Genomic DNA, 26,359 nt, shown 5'->3' with positions numbered 1-26,359 from the left:
TGCTGATAGAGCGGGAATTGATGCTGCGTACTCGCCCAAATCAAAATGCATAGTACCCAAGGCCAGCCAAGTTGTTTTGATGCATGAGACAGAAATGTCCACAAAGAACTCCTCCCCATCAGTCAAAATAAACTGAGGATAAAATAAACAAAGAGCAATTGGCTACTTTTTCCTGATGTGCTGAAATCTGCTCCTTGTAGTGGCTTCCTTTCATTAACTAATGACAAGACTACTGAGAATACTGTTGAGTTAAATTGTAAAGGTAGAGATGGGCCTGGGTCAGAAAAATGATGATTTGTCTTGATTTGTGATTCGTCAAGGTACAATTTTTTTCTGATGAATCGATCAATAGATTTGTCCATTTGCTTTTTCATTTAAAAATATATAAAACAGTCCCACAAACACCTAGAGACAGCACAATTGCAGAGCAGCTTTCCCTGACTCTCATCTACAAGCTCTTCAAATTTGGTGAAGTTTGGGTTTTCAGATGTCTGAGCTATACTGTACATCTACAAATAGCCCTCCTAGGAAAATTCCCTCCTAGAGACACCAAAATCACAGTGAAGCTTCCTGTGACTCTCCTCTACAATCCTTCCACATTTGGTGAAGACTGGATTTCATACATCCAAGTTATACACTTACATAGTGGATCTCCCCAGGAAAGTGCCCCCTAGCAGCTGGCTTGGGGAAACCCTTTCTTCACCAAACTGGGAGATATTGTAGAGGAGAGTCAGGGGAAACTTCTCTGTAATTTTGGTGTCTCTAGGTGCCTGAGGGGAAATTTCCTGGGGGGGGGTGCTCTTTGTAGGTATAGATCTTGGAAATCCAAATTCCAAACTTCATCACACTAGGAGGGACTGTCGAGGAAAGTTGGGAAGTATTTCTGCAATTTTGGTGTTTCTAGATGCCTGGGGGAGCTTTTATTGTCAGATGAGTCAACAAATAAAAATCACTAAATATTTGTTGATTCATATTTGTCAAGAACATTGATTCATAGAAATATGAATTGATGGATTAGCTATTTTTGATGAATTCTGCAATTTGTTTTTCAGTTCATGCTCATCTCTAGCTAAAGGGTAACTTTATGTATGTTCCTCTACAAATGATATGACTTAGGTTGAGGGGGAAAGATCCCACCTCCTCTGAAATTATTGATACATTTTCTGCAGAATCTCCCAGTTCCAAATAATAGAAAATAATGATAGAGCAAGCCCACTGACCAAGTTTTTTGCACCTCGGGTTATGTTCACCTTATATTAATATGCAGAGTTTGGAAGTAACAAGTTGCAAGTAACTAACTCATTGTGCTATGGAGTGATGTTTAACTGTTTAATTACTGTGGCATATTTACTTGCTTGTTAATATTGTGATATTTTGTACTCGTAGCTGTTTTTGTATTCCAAATATTTTGCAAGGTATTTTGAAGTCCTTTATTGAGATAAATGCAGAATATAAACAAAATGAATGAATGAATGAATGAGTTAGGTTTGCAGAGGCCTTGCTTGCATTGCAGATTGATGCCCTCAGTAAACAGACTTTATCTATACGCAGAAGTGGAGGTGGAAGTGGCCTTGTCCAAAAACAGTGTTCAATGGGTCAACTCCAGAAAGGTTTTTCCTGTACTGCATGTTTATCAGGCATCCTAAGCTCTTCCACTGCCTCAGAGAGGAAGTGAAATGAGCAGAATACTGCAGTGGTGACAGCAGATGATGATGGCAGTGGTGATTCTGATGACAGTATCCTGGAAAATATTTTGCATCATTGAAAACCAGTGCTTTTCTAAGGCATCCTTCCTATACTGCCTGGTTTCAGAACCCCTTGTGAATTGCTATTTAGCTTAATGTTGAAAGAGATGGCTATATATAATAGAATTGTTCTCAAAATAGCCAGGGTGCAGTTGCTGGGGTGGTCTCCATGAATTTATGTCTTGCTCCTGCTCTGCTTCTTCTTCATTCTTCTTTAGAAGGAAGAAGGTGGTGGCTGTCATCACCAAAGCTGAAATCCAACTCAGGAAAGCTACTCAGAGTAGCAGCAATTCTCCAAGGCAGTATGGAACCTGCCAGGGTGGGATGGTGAGCAACAAATTTGCTGCCCCCAGAATCCCACCTCTTGAGGCAACTGCCTCCATCAGAATAATGATAGGACTGGCTCTGATGCTCATTATTCTTTGTTATCAGAGCATTGCCTCAATCCAGTTTTGAGGTATGGTGTTGTTAATTATGGTTACAGTGAAAACTGCCCACACCACAAAAATCCAAGTCTTTGGAGCATGCCTTCTCAGGTCTGGGTTGTTGTTGGTTTGGCTGTGTGAATTTGACATGCAATATCCTCATATCACAATCACTTTCTCTTGTACTGCACGTGATTGCTTCCTGATTTATCATTTGTGCTAGCACTAGGCTGCTTAGATTATGAGACTGTTAAAATTTATTTTGTCCATTCATCTTCAAGATCAAGTTGAGCTTTGGACTTCTAGATCCTAGGCTTCCCCCATCCACTGCACAGCACTGATCAGTGATCTGCATCCAGTTGAGAATGGCTTTAAAAATTCCACAGCTGTCCCTGGTTACCCTTTATATGAGGATGTCTGCTTTTTTCAATAGCCAGATTCTTCTTTACATTTATAGCTCTTATGGAATTCTCCCCCATTTGCTTCACCTGCTACAGCTCAGTGGAAATACTCTGCCAATTATTTTGTTGTCTTGTAGCCAGTGTGGGTAATTGAATCCTGGAAGGTATTCAGGAATGTTAATTACTTGTCATCAGCAAGATGAAATCAGGTGCTCACATTGGAATTCATGAGATGTTTCATTAGATGTGGTCTATGAACAGCAAAGGGTCTTATTATCTGTTGTAAAAAACAACTGATCTTTTGCTTTGCTGCCATTTGATGCACGAAATGCATCTTTATGAAGTAGAGATTTTTTAAAAAAATAATTTTAAACCTTGTTTCATCCAGTCCAAATGAGCTTTTTTAAATTTAAAAATGACTTCATGAGCTTTAGTTTTTGTGAATCTAAATACAGTATATCCTTCCATCTGTTTTGCAGACCATATACTAAGGCTGATTCAGACTATCTTAAAAAACTACTTGCCCAGAAACAAAAGTTATTTACAGACATGTGGATTGAAATGCGAAAATCAGACAAGTCCAATATATAAAAGGCTGCAAAGCCCCATACGAATAACCATGTCAAAACCTCTCCTTTCATGGCCCCAGAATATCTTGCTTTGCCCCATAGTGTTGGCAGGACATTTTTCTGTGGGCATGCTAGTGTGTCATTTATTTTTTATTATTATTTATATACTGCCTTTTCCCCAAAATTAGAATTCAAAGTAGTTTATAAAAAAGATTGAAAACAGGTACAGATAGAGGCACAAAACGTCTTATTAGTGAAATAACATTAAACAATATTACGCCACCATTGAATTTCAAAGGCAATTTACCAAAAAAAGCAGCAGCAGCAAAAAGACATGATGAAAAACACAGCACACATCTGCTAAAAGCCCCTTGTTCAGAAGGCAGTCAAGTACCCCAAAATGAATACAAATATCTTTGCCTGCCGGCAGAAGGACAGCAGGGACAGTGCCAACCCAGTTTCCCTTGGTGGAGCGTTCCAGATGTTCCACTGAGTGGGAGCAGTCAGTGAGTAGGCCTTGTCTTGTATTCTCATTGCTGAGGATAGTAAGAGGAGCACTTCCACTGAAGATCTTATAGCTCAGGTAGGCCTGTATTAAAAAATATGGTTCATAGATAAGCTGGGCACAAGATTACTAACTATCGACAGTAATTCTGCCAAGTCATTGTGCCTGATGTCCTTGCTCTCTTCTTTCCAGCGGAACAACACTTACTGTGCTTCTTAGGAACTGCTCAACTTGCATATAAGATTGTAGTCTTAAATGTTCAAAATAATTTTTAAAGGTCTGAACTGTCTTTACCTAGCACTGGAAATATGTTAAAGAAGGCACAACACAAGCCTTTCTGGGAAGTGACCCCACAACTGTTAATCCTTGAAAATCTTGATTGTATTTCTTGGAGTTTCAGGAAATTTAGAGCTTTTCCTTTTCTACTACTTATCTTCTGGTTTCTAATTTATTTGGTATCATATTTTCAAGCATGATGTCTATATTCTTGAGAGTTAAAAACAACAACAACAACACAGGAGTTCCCTGGTTTCTAACATAACCCTACTGACCATAAACACACGATTCGGTGGCTACACCTCTTTTCTGGTCATTAAGAGATTTGTGTAAGAGTTAGGATGCAATTGCCAAACCACCTAGGATGCTTTTGTCAGTTCTTACAGATCCAAGCTGAACTTGATCTTGTCTGAATCTCCCACTTCCTACTATTGTAATACGATCTCTTAATTCTTGTAGACTGTGTTTGAGAGGAATTGCCAATCAGAAGATTGTGCTGCTGATCTGAAACTTGAGGGAAAACTGTTTCTATCCAGGTGAGTGACAGCATTAAATTATGATATTTCTTCTTTTTTTAAAAAGCACTCATTTTGATTACATGGCAGGAATTAGGAAGGTGGAGAGTTCCCGCATCTTAAAAATTGGCCTATTCAAAGCATGCAAATTTCACTTTGCAAATTCTAGTGTTGTCCTAAAAGATGCTTTGGTGACCCATTGCACAGGGTTCATGTTAACAGGACCAGTGACTTCAGATCAGTACCAGATGATCTGACGATAGTAGTTAGAGATGGGCACAAACTGCAGTTCAGTGGTTTGGCCCAGTTCAGTGCCACACAGGTGTTATGTGGGCACTGTGCAATCCCCTCTCCTGGCTCCTCTGTGCGCTCACACATTTGCCAGATGACGTGCACTTCCCTCCCCACCTTAGTCCAGCTGCCCATTCACCAATCACAGTGCTCGCTTACCTCCTCCGCCTCCTCTGGTGGCTGCCCACTCAAAGGGCAGAGGAGGGAAGCTCTGCAAGCTTCCCTGTCCTGCTTTCTTGTTTGAGTGGATGGCTGCCAGAGGAGGCAGAGGAGGGAAGCATGGACTTCAAATGGTGAGTGGTCAGTCACGATAAGAAAGTGGGGAAGGAAGCATGTCCATGGAATATCTGTGCAGGCATGGCACTGAACTGGGACGAACCACCAAACTGCAGTTCATGCCCATCTCTAATAGTAGGCATTAAATAATTGCTAATAGCTGCCTGTTACTTCCAGACAGTTCTTCCTGCAGTTAAATTCCTGCAAGGTGCACTTGAAGGGAAGGAAATAAACAAGTTATTTCACACTGTGGGCCACTGGTAGACTTAGGAATAAAATGGATTCCCACACCCGCAGAAATAACGCTGAACTAAAACTTGGGTCCATATTCTGCTGATGAAAATCAGATCATGAAATTTCTGTGCTATAAATTATCATTTCACAAACTACATACAGATAGCATTTCAGATCCACTCTTGGTGGCCAGTATAAACTTTTGATGGCAGCCCTTTCCTCCTGTTTTCATACAAGTCAGTACAGCTAAAGAATCTACAATCATATATACCCAGTACAAAGAGCATGCATATTCTTGTCTCCTCAATGCTTATCGACTGGGTTGTGATGAGGAAGAGGGTGTGGGGCCTCTTTTCATTGATACTCACATTCCTACTTGCTTATGCTACAGTTACCTTCCTTTTTTTTACATATCTTTCTGTCAAAAATCATTGTGCAAATGTGCAACACAAACAGGAAACTGCATTAGCTGGAGTATTAGTTGTTGTTTGTTCTGACATGCCCCAGCTCAGTTGTATACTTGGTCATGTGGAAAGGCAAATGGCTACAAAAGTATGAAAACATTGGCCAGTGTTTCCGTTGCTTCCCACTTCTGCTCCCATGTTCTAGTTAGTAGGCATATCAGAGGCCTACTCGCCTCATTTGAGAAGCAGCTGTTGAATCTGTATCTGCAAACTTCCCCTTTTATTTCACATTCTAATTAGCACATTGAGTTTTCAATCTCTCTTTGAATTTACTTTATGCAGTGATGGTAAACTTGTCCATTGTATCTATGCTTGATCCTCGAATATGTGAAATATCTAGGAGCATGGGTGCTGTCATCACTGCAGTCTGGCACAGGGCTTGCAGTCCTTGGGTATTTTGATTTGGGGTTTCAGTTTATTCTTGAATTCGTATGATTTCTCATTCCTGAGCTTGAGCCTAGCATATAGGCCCCAGATGAGCTGCTTTTGCGAATGATACTTCTGATTCATCTGGCGCCTCTCTCTTCAAGTTACCAGTGATAATCTGGATCAAGATAATGACTAGATGCATTTGTTTAAGAATGGTCCGGTAGTATTTCTCTACCAGGCTGAATCTGGCCAATATTTTTGCCCATCTGGAAAAAAGTTACCAAGAGAATACATATGGCAATCATGTGTACAAACATATTAGTCATAATAGAAGAAGAAGAAAGAATGATTATGATGATGTAATGATTTTAAAAGACTGTTGAATACATTGTTTGCTGCTTCCTTTCTTTTTCTTAATGTTTCAAGTGGTAGTGTAGTATGTGCTTGGTTTGTTTTATTTATTTATTTCATTTATATACTTCCCTGTTAATATCATGCGGATCTGGGTGGTTCGCAACAAGTAAAACCACAGACAAATAGCATAATATGTGAAACTATAAAAAACAAAACCGTCAGAAGAGCAGTAATACAAAGGCACTTTCTATAAGAGCAAAAACAGAGGCCCATCATCAGGCAGGATTGTTCTATATTTGTATCATTCTCACTCCTGTTTCTGAAATGGGTGAAGAGAATTGCAGAATAGACCTGTTTAACCATCTATGTAAAATTTACTTGCATTTGTTAGTTGCCTTTTACAGTTGGAAATAATCTGGGAAAGAGGATATAGTCCCTGTTTTGAATATTCCAGTAACAAAACCAGACCTTAAAGTTGTGGAGGAGCATATAAAAGATAATGTGCCTACATGGGATACCAAGAGGGAGAGATTCTCTTGGTTATTAAAAATAAGCAGACGGAAGAGAAAAATTGACAGGTGCCACCCTGGGGCAGAGTGGGCAGGCAACTCATAGCAGTGCAGCTAAGGAGGAAATCCTGCCTGACAATGGGCTGTGCAAATGTAACAGCACTCTCCAGGCAGTGCCATGGGGAGCAGAATGACGCCACAGGAAGCCTTAATAGGAAAAGCAGAGGGGCCAGCCTTATCGTATAGCTTCTGCATTCCTTGTGGGGGAGAGGCTGATATGAGACTTGCAGATGGACTGCGTGTTGGCTTATGAAGACCGGGGAGTGCATGTGATCACTGGATGGAACAGGACTCATTATAAATAATTATTATTGATGGGAAAACTTCAAAGGCTGTTTTTCTTCCTCCCATATACTCCCCCTGGCTAGCCTTTTCCTACACGTGTCATTAGAACTAGAGTAAGTTATTTGGCAGGATTGCTTTAGAATACCATCTTTGGCTTTAAGTCCAGCTGGCATGAAGGACTGAGAAAATGCTGTTACAAATCTATTTGCTAGCTGTCATTCATTCCATGCTATGGTAAACTACTTGCACTCATTACTACAGTACTATAAATAATCCGTCTAAAGGAAAAAAAACAACTCCAACATTGGAATCAGGGGAACTTGTAGTTGATGTAAAATACACAGGATGCTGTTCTGTTGCTTCTCTTAATAGTTATAATAGTGTATAATTATGATATGTTCATAAAGCCTATGAAAATATACAGAAGGGAAGCACAGCCCCCTCCTATTTCTTTCTGTGTTGTTGGGTACATTGTAAACTTTTGGTTATAAGAGAGTAATTTATATTAGTAGTGCTAATGCACTCCTTCAAGTTCCGTTTCCAACTACAAATATCAATAATATAGTGGTTCAGCTAATTATTCAGAACTTTAGTTATTTCTAAAACTTCCTAACTGGTGCAGAGCCGCTGGTGACATGTGCACACTTGGAAGTGAGAGAAGAAAACAGACCCACCGGAATGTGTTTCCATGTAAAGATGCTGCTGGTGCTATATTACTTTCAGCCCTGCATCGCAATCCACAAATAGCACAACTAGCACATCTACTTAACTATATGTGACCGTCCATCATTCGAAATATTAGTGGGCAAAAAATAAAATCTTTTATTTTTGTTTATAAGTTCCCGTGAATGTGTCTGGTGGTGGAGGAGGATTATACCTATTCAATTTAAATCAACCAGCCAATCAATCCATCAAATTGATTTTTTGAAAAATTTATCACAGCTGTATAGCCTTTTCTGTCTCACAAAGGCTTTCAAAACACTTTACCTAAAAGACAACTGACAGGGATCACAAGCCTTTTCTAAACTTGAGTAGAAGTCCCTCTGCCCTATGCATCACCAAGATGCTTCTTTCCCTGATGTCAGATGTACTTTTTCCAGTTTTACTTTACTTTTTGTGTGGTGAAAGGAATGTGGCCTTCAGTGGGATCCCAACTGGGATGATGTGGAGTATGCAAAAAGGCACGGTCCGCTTTCTGTCCCACTGTCATCTTATTTTATATAGAAGGTGATGAGCAAAGGGCTTGACTGGCTCTTAAGAGGAGCCACTCCCCCAAGTGCTAACCAAGCTCTTTGCACTTAGGGTAACAAGTGATGTACCAAGGGACTCATTCAGTGCTTGGAGGAGTGGTTCTTCCCAGGGCACAACCCTGTTAGGGGTGCAACTGCCACCTTTCCACACATACCCACATCCCATCTTCTCACTGGCCTAGCCCAGGTGGCTCCATCTGTCCATCTGCACCTCCCTCTCTCCCTACCTCCTGCCATGGCCTCCCAGCCTGCTGAGGCAGTCTGGCGAGCAGGAGGAGCCAGCCACCCCTGGCCCAGCAGAAGCGCAGTGCCAGACAATGAAGGGGAGTAGGGCTGGTGGAGGGGGTGCGGCTGTTACTGCCATGCAGGCCAGGCTGGGGGTGTCAGGGGTCCGGATACTGCTGTGCCTTTTCTTGGCTGGCAGCATCTTCCTGTTTGGCTGGTGGCGGGAGCAGAGCACGGCTGTGTGGATGCCACAGCAGGCAAGAGCAATAACGGCAGTGTAGAAGTGGGAGCAGGAGGTGCAGCGGATCCCCTCTGGGCTCTGGCTGAGGCCAGTGCAAGGTAGGTGAGAATAAGCCAGGGAAAGATGGAAGAGGGAGGGCTGATGATGAAGGAGGAGGAGGGTGTCTTGGGGGCACTCATATCAGGAATGGAGGAAGGAGGAGGGGCCCAGATCCACGGGTTATGGGGTGCAGTACTTGCCCTGGGTGCTAGCAAACTATGCTGTGCCACTGATTCTTCCAAATGTTAGCCAGCTTGTGGCCTTGGGAAACTCTGCTCTTAATCTCCAGTCACTAATAACAACGGGTTTCCTGCTGATGCCCCAAGGGAAAAGTTAGTCTGGACTCTAGCTGATGATGGGCAAAGAAAGGACAACAACAAGAAGAGTGGTGTCACGACCCAGCTTCCTATTGGGGAGTGCTTGGTCAGTAGATAGAGAGCAATTAAGAGTCTGAATCCCCTTTACAGTTGGGTAGAGTCTGGATGACCTCAGCCAGGAAGTATTACAGACCCCTTCTCACAAGTCTATCCTAAAAAGATACTTGCTTGTACTTAATTAAGTTCAGCAAGAATGCACACATGAGCTTTGTAGTCGCAAGATCTATCAAAGCTCAAGCAGATAGGATTCTGTAGCATTCTGTGGCCTCACAATCTCTCTGGAAGCAGGCTCAGCAGACTTGCTGTTCAAAAGACCATTTTTAAGGATTTTAAGAATAATTTTTATTGAAAAATAGTCTTTATAGATATTCAGTTTGTTGCATAAGCAAAGCATAAGTTAAATTTACATAGAATATTGCAGTGAAATCTAGACATCATTCACTAAGCAAAAATATAGGTAAAAATTCTAAAATGCTTCTTTAAGAGTAGGCGTAGGGTATAGCCGCCCCCTTTCTCTTTGAGGTTCTACATTCCAATTCCTTTCAACCTAATAAAAGGACAAAAGATTCAAAATGGCTCCTAAGCCTGTCAATAGACTATGGAACAGTCCACATGGCACAAACTCCATTTTTCTACTTTATTGGCACCATCGTTCTTCTTCATCTCTCAAGGTGTTGACCAATGGGTGATTAGGAAAGTCCATTCTCATCCTGCCTTCTGTTCCCAGGAGAAATTCAGGTGTTGTTTTCCTTCTTCTCGTCTTGGTCCGGATCTAGACAACATGTTGTGTCTTCACGCCTTATCGTCTCCTGACATGGGTGGATACAAGGAACTTTCCCATTGGCTGATGAAGAAATTGAGCCAGTGGGAAAGTTCCTAGAATGCCGCCTAGAGTGGTCGCAATGACCAGATAGGTGGGATATATATAAATAAATAAATAAATAAATAAATAAATAAATAAATAAATAAATAAATAAATAAATAAATAAATAAAACATTCCCATCATACAAAATCATTCTTACACAGAACCAATATGCATCGATTTTACATTTCTTCACAACTACAGAAACCATCTTCATACATGCGCCATGACAGTGTTGCAAAATTAGTTCTTATTTGTTCTTTTAATCCAATGATTGGGGGACAGGGATAAATTATCCAAAATGGGGTAAAAGTGAAAATCCTGGAGGTAATGAGCAGAGTGCTACCCCCATCCCCCCTGCAGCCAAACCTCAAATTGTAAGCCACCTATCCCTGTTACTTCCTTGGTTGTGGCAGGGCACTTGTAAATCACTTCTTTCAGAGATCAGAGATAAGTCTGCTTGATTGGTTACAGCTGTAGAATAGCCCCGGGCAGTCATTCAATCCCGGGCTTGTGAATGACTGCTTCCGCCAGAGATGATTGCAAGCAAGCAGGAGGAGGGAAAAGCTCCAGTTAATGAGGGAAGGAAGGTGCAAGAGACCAACGGTTTCACCAAGCTTATTTAAATTCATGTAGAAAATGGAGGGAGGGAGGGTGGATGTGTGTGTGTGGATGAGAGAGAACGAGAGAGACTGACTCAAAACTATGAAAAAAGGAACAGGCAAGCAAAACAGAAGGCTTGAATTAAGGTGGGAAAAAAAGGGTGGCTTAATCAAGTTTGTTTAAATTAATGAGAGGAAATGGACATTTTGAACCAAAGCGATGAATTGTTGATAATTGAGGGAGGAAGGGTTTGTGTGTGTGTGTGTGTGTGTGTGTGTGTGTGTGTGTGTGTGTGTGTGTGTGTGTGTGTGAGAGAGAGAGAGAGAGAGAGAGAGAGAGAGAGAGAGAGAGAGAAAGTGAGAGTGAGAGTGAGAGTGAGAGAGAGTGAGAGAGACTGACTCAAAACTATGAAAAAAGGAACAGGCAAGCAAAACAAGGCTTGAATTAATGCAGGAAAAAACAAGGGTGGCTTTTAAAGATGCTGTCTAAGTTTGTCATCGCTTTCCTCCCAAGAAGCAGGCGTCTTTGAATTTCGTGGCTGCTGTCACCATCTGCAGTGATCATTGAGCCTAAGAAAGTAAAATCTGTCACTGCCTCCATATCTTCCCCTTCTATTTTCCAGGAAGTGATGGGGCCAGTGGCCATGATCTTAGGGTTTTTTTTTATGTTGAGCTTCAGACCATTTTTTTGCACTCTTCTCTTTTGCCCTCATTAAGAACTTTTTTAATTCCTCCTCACTTTCTGCCATGCTTTTGCGTAGTCAATGAAGGAGAAATAGATGTTTTTCTGGAACTCTCTGGTTTTCTCCATAGTACAGCACATGTTAGCAATTTGGTCTCTAGCTCCTTTGCCCCTTTGAAATCCATCTTGCAGTTCTAGGAGTTCCTGGTCCACATACTGCTGAAGTCTGCCTTGGAGGATTTTGAGCATAATGTTGCTAGCGTGTGAAATGAGTGCAATTGTACAGTAGTTGGAGCATTCTTTGGCACTTCCCTTCTTTGGGCTTCGGATGTAGACTGATCTTTTTCAATCCTCTGGCCACTGCCGAGTTTTCCATTGATGATGATAAAATAAATAGTGCACTGGTCCTTTGATATTGGGCTGTGGCACCAGGGTGGGTGACATGACCTTTAGCTTGGTTTGCTCCTTTTTGCACACCACACACAGAATGATTAAAGTGGTAGGAAAAGCCCCCCCCCCCAACTCTGCATTGGCTGTCTCTAGCAACCATGTCATTGCTAGCACCACTCTGGCAGCCACTGATGATGATTAAATCCTCTGCGAGCTAGCAAAATAATGTACCTTGCTAGGCACGTTGGACACCTTACTACATCCTATACCACCCCATGGCTGGAGTGCAATGTGTTCCAGCAAAATAGTGCACATCTTTATTAAATTTGGTGCATTCTGCTAGTTTGCTATATAGCCTGTCAGCCATTGATATTGATGATATATCCTGCTAGTTCGATACGCAGCCTGTGTAGATTCAGTAATATTTTGAATTCAAATAATGTATGATTTCCTTCCTTTCAAATCAAGGGGGTAATGTCAGCGTATATAAATTTTTTTGTGGGGTAAAAGGTAAAAAAAGTTCCCTGACCCCTCTTATAAGCCCTTTAGCTCATTACCAAGTTTAACAGGTTCTCATTCTTACCTGCTAACAGATTAACTCTGAAAAAAAATTATTTATTACAATATTTTTCAAAAGCATTCTACATACAAAAGCCTTGCCAAAACAAAAAAGTGAGGGATAGAATAGAAAAATTGTAATTGTAAAAAGCAAAGCCATTCCTGCAAGTTTGTAATCTATTTTCCAGCACAGAACTTTTCAGAAATTATGCTCAGCTTTATTCATCACTTATGGCAGTAATTCATATTGGTGGCATGGTTTAGGGACCATAAAATGAATGAACCACGAGGAAGATGCTTCAAGGCCTCACATGTACATAACTAGCATATTGTCCCCACAACAGACAGCCTGCCAAAAAGAAAGATTAAACTCCTAAAATAGTAAATCCAGGCTCAGCCAATTTTGTAGTGGCTGAAAATTTGTGATGAAAGCCAGAGCACCATAAATGCACAGTTGTGTTTGGCTTTTTGAAATACAAATCTGACCCAACAGATTTGGTTTTAAGCTTTAGCTTAACCTTAGTTCACTAACTTGTCATGCAATTGTCTTCTATGAAATCTGAAGTTAGAATTCTGAAGGGTTATATGGTGAACTGAAACAGAATGACTGCTGGTTGAGAACCTTTTTTCTATGTTTATACAGTTCTCTGGCATGGATATATTTTATTTTTAACATAAATGGCTTGTTTCTGTGCAACAAATTCTTTATTGCAGCCAACAGTAAATTTTATGAGGTTGTAATCTACATTTGATTGAGCTACATGGTGAATTTTTTTGTAAGAACAAACAAAACTTACTTCCTTTTTTCATATGTGCATTTTGGATTTAAACCCAGGTCTCATGAGCCCTAGTTTGACATGCTACATCACACTGGGTTTCCCCTATAATCTTTAGGTTTAGACAATTTGAATTTGAATCCTGAGAATAATAATACTAATAATAAAACCTGAAGTGCATGTAAAGCTATCATTCTGCGTATCTACAGAATCACAACATAGTACTGTATGTATTGCATTTCCTGTTTTGATATACAACAAGGATGATTGTTTGCATCTGTATTATCTTTGTGTCAAAAATATGTGTGAGCACAATATGCATTCATATAGAAAGTACAGTGGTGCCTCGCTTAACGAGCGCACCGTATAACGACGAAATCGCATAGCGATCCGTTTTTTTGGATCGCTAATGCGATCGCTCAATGAGCTTTAGATAGGGAGAAATTTGCTTTGCAAAGATCGGTAAGCGTTTCGCTTACCGATCTTCGCAAAACGAAGCTCCGACGATCAGCTGTTGGGCGGACAAAATGGCTGCCGGAAGCCCCAAAATGGCTGCGCGCAGCGTTTTCGCGCCCTCCCCTCGTTTAACAAGGGCGCGAAAATGGCTGCCGGCCATAGGAAACCTCGCTGAACGGTGAGTAAAGGAGCCTTTTGGAACGCATTAAACGATGTTTAATGCGTTCCAATGGCTTTCCCTGTCCCGTTCAGCGATGTTTCGCTATAGCGAAGGTTAATCCGGAACCGATTAACCTCGCTATGTGAGGCACCACTGTATACAACAAGTTATAATCATGATTGTAGAACCTTTGAAATGTTATTTCTTAAAAGTATTTAATATATGTTGCATTCAAAAGGTACATTATTAGCCTTAATTATTGACAACAGTCTGATTAGTATTACTGTAAGGTTTGTGTGAGCCACTGTGGCTACTTGTGGCTGATTGAGACAGGGAAGTGCATCTTGGTGTGCAACTGGGTATGTGACCAGGTGTGCAACTGAGATGCACCCTGCCACTTTACCAATTACCCATGGCAAGTTGTGCAAACCCTATGTGAACACCAATAGGATTCTGGCCATTTAGAAGGTTTACTTTTTACTAATGGGATTATTTTTGTTACTTTTAACATATTCTTACCAACATACCCTTTAAAATACTTAAATGCCCCAAAGCTTACCAAATACAGTGGTGCCACGCATTACGATGTTAATTTGTTCCAGCGAAATCGCTGTAGAACGAAAACATCGTAAAGCGAAATTAAAAAGTCCATAGAAACGCATTAAAACCCGATTAATACATTCCTATGAGCTTGAAACTCACGGTCCAGCGAAGATCCTCCATAGCGTGGCCGTTCTCACTGCCTGTGCAATGAGGAATCCATCCCAGAAAACAGCGGGTGGCCTTTTTTTTTTTTAACCCGGTGGCCATTTTCAAACTGCCAATCAGCTGTAGGAAAATCGTCGTTTTGCTAGAATCGGTTCCTGAAGCAGGGAACCGATCATCGCAAAGTGAAAAAATCCCCATAGAAAACATAGTTTTGCGATCACTTTTGCAATTGCAAAATCTTCGTTATGCGATTTCATTGTAAAATGGAGCACTCGTCTTGCGAGGCACCACTGTACTGAAAAGTATCTTCAGTGTTAAAAGTGCATATTAGTACTTCTGAATAAGCAATGTCATTTTCAGACATTTCATTATTTTGTAAAAGAAACATCATTATGCCCTTGTTACTCTAAAAGTAAAGTGTTGCAGGTAACTTTACTTGTGATTTAAGAACCCCGTGGAACATTGGTTAAACTGAAGTACTGCAGTAGAGTTTCTGCTCACAACCTGAGTTTGATTCTGATGGATTCAGGCTCAAGGTTGATTCAGCCTTCCATCCTTTCAAAGTTGGTAAAATGAGTTCCCAGTTTGCTGGGGGACAAGGTGTTGTTTGCATAATTATGTTGTAAACTGCCCACAGAGCGCTTTTATACTATGCGGCAGTATATAAATTGAAACAACAACAACCAATAAAAACATGTGTTAACTGTTCAGCTCTGGTTATTCTTGAGGAGGCAGTGAATGAAGAACACTAGCATATATGTCATTAACTTAATAGAATAGAACCCTACAAAATTAATTTGATGGTATCCTTGATAGTGTTCTTTGATCTTTTCTTTTCTCTTCTTTTTTTCCTTTTCTGCAGACTTAGTTGAGTCATGCATAACATTTACCAATTTTATATACATTGGGAGTTTATCTTCATTGCAACAGCTGCCTAAAAATAAGTAAGATTGATAGATCTTACTTGTTTTTCTAATGAATGGCCACAGGAATGACTCTAAACATGTGAACCAAAGCCACAGAAGACCCCATTAAGAAATCCTGCTGTGCAGAAAACAAATGCATGCAAAGACCTATATATAGGTCTTCTCTCCTATTCCCATTATTTAACCCTAAGGGGTGTGTGCATATCTGTATGTATTTTGTAAAGATTTTGTAAAGTGCTACTGCTTCCCTCCTTTCAAGCTGAAAAAAAGGAAGGAAATAGGAATGCAGTAGAATCCCTTCCCATCATATCCTTCATATTTGAATACTTTGTAGATAAATCATCCAAATAATATTTAAATAAATTATAAATAAAGTGGGTAATTTAATAATAGATGAAGCATACCTTCATGTTCATGCCAAACACAGCAACTACACAGTCTCTCAAACAAAGGTATTTTCTTAAATCTTCCTTCCATGACTGGTAATAAAAACAAATAGTACTGACCTCTAGTAAATGCAACATGGCATGAAGATTATAAATAACTTTAAAATACATGGGCAACTTAAAAAACAAACCAATGTATTGTGTTTTTTTATAAACTGGACCTATTTCCGATGTAATTAGCACTCTGAAATAATAACATAATAAAGTAATGTATACAACTGTCTAAAATTACAACAGTGGATAAAATCATAATAAAATAAACTCTAGGCCAGGCCCACGATTTTGGGCTTTCTGAGGATGAAATAGTGCCCTTTTCTATTCCATGTACAGAGACTGACTGGACTGGCAGGCTTCCCTCAGTGTTAGCTATGAGCCTGAGTCCTCCATCATACCCGATAGATTAATAGCAAACTTGTCTTGCACCAGATGCACACAGAGTTTTTTCTAACAAGAGAAGGGAATGGCCAGGGACTCAGAAGTAGCAGCCAAAGGAGTGTTGTTTTGTGTCTCCAGCATCTGCCACCTTAATACAGACTGATTTTTTTCCTCCTCTTTGCTGAGGTTTGGGATGTTTATATGATTCTAGACTTCTGCAGAGGACTCTGGGCGTTAGTTGTGTAGCAAGGAATGCAGCCCTGGTGTGTTTGTGCATAGGTTGAACACTAGGCTGCCTGATGAGGAGGGGACATGGTACATTTTAAAGGATCAGTTGGATCGTGGCTGGGAAGAGAAAACTAAACTATAGCTTCCTGTGTATTGTAGTCCTGATCCAGTCTGGAGCTCCTCTGCTCACCATCAAATAAACAGAAAACATGGCATATATTCAGCACAATGTGTAATTTGACTGTAATCTTTGGCAGATTTGGAGCATTGACATGGCTATGCAGGAGAGTACATGAAGTGTTTTAGTTCTTTGCTGTTGTTGAGAACATGATTTTGAGTTAGCCTTATATTGATTTACTATGTTCTATATTCATAAAGGCTTGGCCTGGATGACCCAAAGTATTTGTGGATGATAAGGCATGCCTGTTTCATTATATAACAAAGTTTTGTAAGCAAAGCTTTTATAGTGGTTGGAGTGATTTTGTAGGGCTTATGTTGCAATATAATATAAGCTCCATTGGAATGCTTTGACTCTCACAATCTTAAGAATGTATTCTAGAAATCTACTTTAGCCAGAGATAACAGAGACAACACGCACATGTGATCTGGGCCATCCAGACTTTTTAAAAGAAGAGGTTTCATTATGAACAAGCTGGTCACACAAATCAGGCCTTAGCCATGCGTAGCAAAAAAAAATACTGGCAAAAAGAGAGAGAAAAATTTAACTGATAGCTCAGTGAAACATAATGTGATGTGGCATCCCCCACCCTCCAGCCCTGACTCTTTTGTTTATTCACTTGCTTCCTTGAGCAAGGTTTATGTGACCCAGTGAAGCGTAGCTCAGATTGTTTCTTGAACAATGTAGTTTAACCAACACATTTTCATGATGGCAACCAACTTTTGTAATGAACTGCAGATGCTAAAGAAGGGTGCTACCCCATCAGCAGTGCAGTTCATACATCACTGCAGGCAATCCATACCCAGTGACATCAGTTGTGCCCCAGAGCAGCAAACAAGGCTTGGGAACTCCCTTGTGAATAGATTCTTTTTCTTTTCTTTCGTCCTTAATCCATTTTTTACTGAAAGTGTACCTGATTCATTCCAGATGTCTTGAAATTTAATGACTCAGGAAACTGCTCTCTTGAAAGGAAAGCCGGAGTTTGGTCTCCTGTTGGTGTTGTGATGGGGATTTGAAATCCTTTGTCAGCCTTAAATCAATCTGGCCTTCAGTAGGGTATCCCAAAGCCATGAATTCGTTGTTGGTTCCATCAAGTCAGCCTTTATTTTGTGTCCTTTCTGAAGAATCAACTTTTTTCCCCTTTAATGATGAAACAGTTGCTATTCTTTAACTTCTTAAGCATTTCTCTAATTTTGATAATATTTCACTCTGGAAGTTAGTCAGCAGCTGCAAACGACAGTCTAAATAATTTTTTTGTAGTTGCCTTAGTGAAAAATAGTAGCAGTACTCCCAAGTAAATAATTTAAATGTTATCACATTATTAGAAAGCTTAAAAGGTTGCACTTTTCAGTCAGCATTTGTTGAGCAAACAAGGAGTTTTAAAAACATATTAAGTAGGTCTCTTCAAGATATGGTAAGCCTGTGCTGAAACATATCAGAAAAGGATATGTTCCAGCACATGCCTCAGTTTCCTCATTTGTAAGTAGTGTGAAGAATGGGAAATGTATCAGGTTTCAGTACTGTATCAGATATTTCAGTTATACTGAAAAAAGTAATAGTTGTATCCTCCTCAGCTTTCATTCATTCTTTCTTGGCCTATCGCTTCCTTTGTTTACAACATGTAACCTGATGCAGAATCGAAGTCTCATGTAGCACCGAGGTGAATTTCTTAGAACATTTCTCCTTCACTTCCACCCTATGAGTTGGAGAATATCACTCACCTAGATTTGTGTGAAGAATATTCAGTTAAGGCCACAGTCACACGAGACAAAAGTTCCCCTATTTCAATGATAATTTTCATACCTTCATGTTGTACTGAATTGTGGTCATGTGGTATATATACCTGGGCAAACATCCCAATGTGTTTTAACATTATTGATTCATTTTCTCCTGTTTGAATCATTATGGCCAGTTACAGCATACCTGTAGTAACAATTTATTTTCTCTCTTGTTCTCTGGTGCAGTGCAGCCCTTCATTTAGGGATTCTTCTTCAGTAAAATTTCCTCTGTTGTGCTGGAATTAATGGCCGCTGCCTCCCTCAGTGACTTGTCTTTGGAAAATAGTCGATAGGGTCATGCACACTTATCATACTGGATCAAAATGCCATCAGAACAAAATAACACAAGCCTCTTGATGAGGAGGAAATGAACTGCAGTTACACCACTTGCCTGGTAAATGAATCAGTAATGGCAGTGTGTTGTGTGACCACAAATTTATGCAGTCTAACTAGGGTATAAGTAAAAAAAATTGTCTTATGTGATCATGCTCTAAGTCTCCCTACTCCCCATTTTTTCATGCAAAAAGAGTGTTGAAAATTGAGTGGCATACAGCTTCATTTTTATTTGTTCTGCTGTTGCAAACAGCTGAAACAAATGTTTGATGTGGGGCAGTGTGCAAACATTTTAAATAGGTAGGTTCTTCTTGACATTTAGTCCACTCATGGGCGGTGCTTACCCCCATTTCCAAGCCACAGAGCCAATGTTTGTCCATAGACAGTTTCCATGGTCACGTGGCCAGCATGACTAGACATGTTGCCTTCCCACCGAGCTGGTACCTATTTATCTACGCACATTTTTACGTGCTTTCAAACTGCTAGGTTGGCAGGAGCTGGTACATGCGACAGGAGCTCACTCTGTCACATGGATTCGATTTTATGACTGCTGGTCTTCCAACCATGCAGCACAGAGGCTTCTGCAGTTTAACCCGCAGCACCACCACATCCCTTTAACATTTTAAATAAATAAATAAAATCTCACCCTATCAGTACCTTCTGGGAGTGTTATGGAATGAAAAGGCAGGGATGCTTAACCCTTTTTCTTCCTTTCCAAGGAGCTTTCTCCACACATGTAATTATGTATTTGAGAGAAGCTTCACACAGTATATTTAGGTCCTCAGTCAGAGCAGAAAAGCAGTTAAACCTCATCTTTATATAGCCTTCAGCAAAGATGCCTGTATGATTGCCAGAGAAGACTAGTAAACCTGGCTAGATTAAGAGGCTTTAAACTGAACTGCAGCTCTAAATTATGTCAAGTTTTAGATGACTTGTAGCATTATATAAAACTTTAGCGGCATGCTCACTAAATGGGCAAGGTATAAATTTAAATAAATAAAATAAATAATTGACATAAAGGTATGTTTGCTTTTTTTCATTTTTCTTTTCTTCCTTTCAATCTTTTTGCATCCAGACGTCCCTCATAATCTGAGGCCTTAAACTATAGTTTACTTAGCTTCTGTAGAAAATCTGGCACTGCTGGCCAGTTAGCATCTCCAGGGGGCTGTTTTGTAAGGCTTAGAGCCTGATTCCTTACAGAATTACGTATGCCTAAATTAGCCGAGTTTCAGCTGCTTAGCCCTGCAGCAAGAGAGGCAGAAGCTCTTTGCACAGGGGGAGAGATTTTCCCCTGTAAACCAGGAGCAAATTGTGGAGCTCTCAGGGCCTTCCAGAGGGGGAATTTGGAGCAGTCTGATTTGTGCTTACTCAGTTTACTTGTCTGTAAGTTTACCTGGTTTATTCACTATAGTAAGGCAGTAGTAACTGAATGGCACAAGGAGAAATTATTAGGATGAAGGTTGGGGAGACTGAAAGCAGATCGTCCCCCTCTTTTTCCTGCCTTTCTTCTCAGCCAGGGCTCAGCTGGGGTCGTATTGTCTTGTGGGGACAGTGCTCATGAGTTGACATAGCCCCCTTCCCTGGCTTTTTAATTTTTTAAAAAACTTGCTTATTTTTGATTCCAGTTAACAAGACATACATTGTAGTAACCTACTTTACAGCACCTGCATTATAATTTTAAAAGATATGAATATAAATGGAAATCAGTCTGGAATAAAAGTGAAAATGAGCTGGAATAAAATGAATTTGAACTTTTCTGTCTGCTCAGAGCTGAGGTTCTTGACTTAACATTAGGCTAGTTACTGTATACATCATTTTACCTGTTCAAATGGTCAGCTATCTCTTTTTGGATTTTAATAGTAGATCTGAATCAATACTGCTCATATAAAGACTTTCATAATCTACAAGAGATATTTTATATATCCGTTTTCCCTGTTTCCCTTTACAGATGCAATGATATTCAGAAATATTTATTATGTCTGTATGATTGATCCAGTCCTCTGTTTGAATTGGGGAGGATGGTGGCTGTGGGAAAAAAGAATAAAATAGTGGGAGTTTCATGACAGGTGAAAGCAGATGCTTCTTCATGGAATGTAAAGATTAGCTGTGGAATTTGCTGCCACGTGGTGATGGCCACCAGTTTGGACAGCTTTGACTGGATGGATGTAGATGAAAAATGAGCACTGATTTACAAAATTGTTTTAAGTAATATTTTGCCCTGGCTTTACAATGGCAGACAAGGGGAAGAGCTAAATTATTTAATTTCCATTTGTTGTCTTAAAGCAGGAATGTTATTATGGTTCATATTTCATAAATGAGCATTTGAATTCCTCTGCTGTGATGTCAGAGAAGAGGAGAGGGAGTGACCAAGTGTTAACTTCTTGTCATTTCTGTTGGCAGTGTCGATGACAGGGCTCCCTATCTGGCATTGGGAGCTGTGAAGAACATTTCTCTGAACATCTCCATCTCCAACGTTGGGGACGATGCTTATGATACCAACATAGCTTTCAACTTCTCCAGGGAGCTCTTCTTCATCAAAATGTGGCAGAAGGTAGGAACAGCCAGCCATCTGAGGACAGACAAAGCCATGTTTTTGAAGGATGTAGTCACTGGGAGTAGCAGAATTTTAACCTCATGTGCCTGAGGGCCTGATTAAAGGAGCTTGACTCCTGTATTTATTTTGATTGAAGCTAGTCTTTGATCTTAAATTACTGGTCCAGGATCTTCCTCATACATAGGAGCTGTCCATATAGACTTTGGTACATACTCAAAATAGCTTCTCATATGTGCCAGATGTGCAGTTTGTAGGGGGTAGAGAGTAGCTAATGTGTGTGTCACTTCTGTTTTCATTTGGAAGGGATGGTGCAGTGCCTAGTGGGAAAAAATGGTTTCTGCTCACCTCCCCCAGAACTTGCCCTGTCCTTCGTAATATTATACTGAAACAGAAAAGAGAATCTGTGCCTGTCAGCCTTTTATTTATAACTATAACTTATCTATAGCTTGCTAGATTGCCCTCCTTCTCAGAGGTAGTAAAGATTGGCTAAAATCTTGCAGATGCTTATAAGGCATGATATCACTTGCAGTGTGCGTGACCCAGAATCCAAGTGAGAAATTCTTACATTAACAGCTGCTGTTTAGAGTTCTCACTGTGCAAGTTGCACAATAAAGAATTGCAGTGAGGGCTCTAAATTGCAGCTATTAATGAACAAGCCTTCTTCCCCACCACCACCCTGCTTGATTTCCAGGTTTCACCATTAGTGATGACATCATTTCTCTTACACTGCATAACTTTACGCAAGAGGAGTTTGGCCATTAGCGGCGTTAGATAGCTAGAGATGAAACAGTACTAGCCAGTGGTGAACTTTTCCTTTCAGGCCAAGCTTCCCTTGGTTTTTTAGGATTCAATTGATTCATCTCAGTGGTCAGATCCTGACTGTATTTCATGTGGTTAATTCATATGTGTTACATCCATGAGGGCACTCTTCAGACATCCCATGTGCCTGCATGAGCACATACTTAGGGATGGTCAGATATGTCTGCCTGGACAAAGTAAAAATAGTTCTCTACTGCTAAGTGGCCTTCTGAAAAGACCTTTCTCACTTGCAAAGGTAATGTGGGAAAGAACCTTTTAAACAATCAAAAAAGATGACTGTGTTTCTATCTGAAATGCATTCTCAGCAGAGATTCAAGCCTCAGAATGAAGACCACCCTGGCAGCTGGTTTGTACGTAATTTCTCTTGAATAGTTTTCTTAATATACAGTGACCTAACATTTGGCTGTGTGTGTGTGCGCGTGTGTGTGCGCGTGTGTGTGCGCGTGCGTGCGTGCGTGCGTGTGTGTGCGTGTGTGCGCACACACGCATGCCTGGTAAGCACTTCTTAGAAGATTCAATATAATATGCTTTAATCTGGTTACTATAGTTTCAAGAAGTAAGGACAATAACTACCTCTTTGTTCCAAATGGCTTGTGTAAACTCCTGAAGAGGTATGTTTGGAATAAAGACACCAAATATCTCATACTATTATTTGAAGAAAAAAAATATTCCCTGGCCCAATAATTATTAGAGTGGCATTTACTTTCCATGCAACTGTTATTGTTGCTGACTCTCATTTCCTTAAGACTCTGAAATTTCATGAGCCGTGTTAATGACATTTCTTGGCAAGCCCCTTGTTCCTCTTCATAGGGGTGAGAAAGGGCACATTGACTGATACTTAAAAGGCTTCATTTATTGAGCTGTTTCATTTCCCCCTCCCTCTGAAGGCAGTCAGCATCCGAGCCATGGCTATAGACTGAAAGTGTGCTTTCCACAACTTTAAAGGACAAGAATCTTAATATTCTTTCTTTTTACTTTTTTAAAAATAAATTTTATTATTTTTGAGACATATATACATACAGAACAAACAAAAACCTACAAGACAATCAAGAACATGTAAGACAAACAAAACATATAAGCGAGGAGGTATTTCCCATACCAGCTTATCCATTATATAAATTCTAACTACAGCAGATCTTATGCCTTATTCCACTGTCCTGTCAAAAGCTTACCCCCTTCTCTTGGGGGGTCCGCTGACTCTGAGTAAACCCAGGGGAATCCAGAGCCCTGGAATTTCCCCTGTTCTCGCTGCCTGTTGCTCCGCCTTCCTCAATTTAATATTAATATTCTTATTTATAAAATGCCTTTAAAACATTTGTTTTATCCTTCTTAGCCAAAATAGCTATTGGAACAGTTTATGTGATATAGAATAGGATGCAAAAGTGTGAGGAAGAGGATTCATTATAAGGTAGGCGTTTCAAGGCAGTTTGCTTGCTTCCATCTTTGCTTGGGTTGAAGCTAGACAACAGATTAAATGTATTAGATTTAGTTGTATGCACAGTAGGTTTGTGTGTGTGTGTGTGTGTGTTTGTGTGTAGGGGGCTTGTTCTTGATTTTGTTTTTGTTTTGCTCACATGTGTAGTTCAGGTCCATTTAAGCCTGTTCCAGCACAAGGGATGGAACGTGCTGTACTCATTGGCTCTGATTGAACCTGAGTGCACTTGCTTATGAACCAAAAATAATTAGAGGTAGATGCTGCACATCTGCCTTATTCATGTTGTACTACCATGTTGTTTTGGAAATGGCCAATGCAGAGATGATAATGTGTTTCATATGTTAAGCAGAACCAATAAAGTTCATTATTAAATATAACACTTATATGCATTACATGTGCAATGGAGCCATGAAATTCTTCTGTGAAGTCCTTTACTCCTCAAACATACTGTAATTTAAATATTCCCAGTCAGTGTTTTTATGGAGCGTGGGCTTGCAGGGTCAGAATACTGGACATGTTTGATTAGTAGGGAAAATGCCATCTCTTTTTACTCACCCACCCCTGTCTTCCTTGAAATGTTTTGCACAAAACAAAGATTTTTGTCATGATAACACTGATAAAAATGAAAGAAGTAGTACTCTTTTCATTCCTAGTTAAGACCCATCAGCTTCACAAAAAAGCTGATCCTGTTGGAGATCTTTTTCTAGAATTGATTTGTTGGGAAGGAGGAATATAGCTGCCTGCAGTTCCAGATTTTCCAAGAAGGAATGATTATGATGGGTACTTCCATTTTAGATTTACCATTTCACCACTCTTCCTGGTTGATTACTGCGTGCTAAATGTTTCATGTGGCTGACTTCCCACAGTATTTTAAGAGTAAATGTTTCTGATATAGCCTAATGCAGTTTTGTATGCTTGGCTGTGTGCCATCAAACAAAACCCATGGTAGGGAAGAATATGTGTTGAATCTATTTAAATAGGTCAGAAGAGACATAACTGCTCAATTATGATAACTGGTCAAGAGGGGGAAGGTATCAGTGGGAAGAGGGGGCACACATACAGTATAGGGAACTCTTAATGATTGGGTGTAGCTTACTGTATTCTGCTAAGGCGGCCCATATCCCGACAACAATCCATTCCCCTCTTCTTTTTCTTAGCACAACTGTCCCTAATTTGCCAACCCCCAGAATCCCTGGTGAGTTGTTGTCCAACACATTAGAAGGGTGTTGGAGTGGGGCAGCTGGTTTTACAGCCTGAACCATGAACAATAACTGCCATGAACTTCTCAACTAATGCCAGTTTGTGGGGAAATGCTTCTGTTTATTTTTCAGAATGCAGATTCTTTTTTGCTTTTGTTTTTAATTTCTCAGACTTTCAGTCCCCAGCAGCCTCCTAGGGGAAAAGGGGAATGTTCTCTGAGAAACGTGGGTTTCTTCTAGAAATTAGGCAAGGTACTGCATCAGCTAAATTGCTTGTCTTTATTTGTTGTTCTCTGCTGCAGCCTTTTGTCACATTCCCACGTGTCCCTTGGTGGTTTCACCAAGCAGAGGGCACAAGCTATGTGTCATGTCGCTGCCACCAGTTGATTACATCAACGTTATATATTATTAATAACAGAGGTCCAGGCAGTGTGTCATTTTAAAAAGAACCAAATAGAAGTTGTTTATTATTACAGATGATGAAGGTATTAATCAACGTCATTAACTCTTAACAAAACATCCTTCTTCATACACTCTCAACCGCCAACCCTCTCTCTCCACTCCAAACTCCCAAATCACCAATCCTCTAATCTTCAATCTTAAACTCCTAATCTATCTTCCTCCTCCTCCTCCAGAGACTCTTCTGTCTCGGGACTCTGTCTCTCCAGCACTCTCATTGGTCCATGCAGATAGCACATGACTTGGGCAGATGCCACACCTTTCTCTCCTCAAAATGGGTTCAAAGAGGATCACGCTCTATTTATATTGACTCCATATCAGTATTATCTTTGGAGCACCATCATCAGTTCATTTCCCTAATACAGATGTGGCAACATGAGGAAAGCAGAAACTGTTTTCTGGCTTCTTTTCTTAGGGAACAAAGGGGGCATTAATCTCATAGGCCCTCTTTATTTACTAGAACAATGGACCCTCTTCACATATGGCACTAAACCATTACACATGGGATTCTAGATCTTAGTCTTACATTATGTGTGAATTGGCTTCTTTTGTAACCCTTTACTGAGTTTATCTCTTTTCAATAAAACATCTCTAAAGGAAGACTTCCCAAATTCTTGTATAGAAGAAGGGAATATTAAATGTTCTACGGGTTACTGTCCTCAATCGTTTTCAGGCTGAAAACTGGAATATTGGCGGGGACGCATAAATTTTCCAGACCCTTTCAGGACGTGGTCTGCAAGGGAATGGATGTAAGACTGGATCATGTGAATTGGAGTGCAAGCGGGATGAACAGGAAGCCCTGGGACAGCCACTTTATCCAGGGAGACCTGATGAATTTTACATCAAAAAGCAAAGCAGAACAAAGAGTGCTGCTTATATATCGCCCCATAGTGCTTCAAGCACTCTCTGGATGGTTTACAAGTTAACTATGCAGGCTACACGTTGCCCCCCCCAACAAGCTGGGTATTCATTTTACTGACCTCAGAAGGATAGAAGGCTGAGTCAACCTTGAGCCGGCTACCTG

The 26,359-nt window shown here is 40.3% G+C and overlaps 1 protein-coding gene across 2 annotated transcripts in view; it reads left to right on the top strand.

Annotated features, from left to right (window-relative positions):
* The window catches only part of ITGA9 (integrin subunit alpha 9), a 389,935-nt gene that overhangs the window by 190,649 nt on the left and 172,927 nt on the right, over positions 1–26,359 (top strand). For both annotated transcript variants that reach the window (XM_078377516.1, XM_073003815.2), the window contains exons 17-18: positions 4,381–4,457; positions 21,270–21,420. In XM_078377516.1, coding sequence (XP_078233642.1) covers positions 4,381–4,457; positions 21,270–21,420 — 228 coding nt within the window. The remainder of the gene's footprint in view (positions 1–4,380; positions 4,458–21,269; positions 21,421–26,359) is intronic.

Source organism: Pogona vitticeps, chromosome 6 (assembly GCF_051106095.1).
Source record: "Pogona vitticeps strain Pit_001003342236 chromosome 6, PviZW2.1, whole genome shotgun sequence".
Classification (NCBI taxonomy): domain Eukaryota; kingdom Metazoa; phylum Chordata; class Lepidosauria; order Squamata; family Agamidae; genus Pogona; species Pogona vitticeps.
This window is presented reverse-complemented; position numbering and strand designations above follow the sequence as displayed.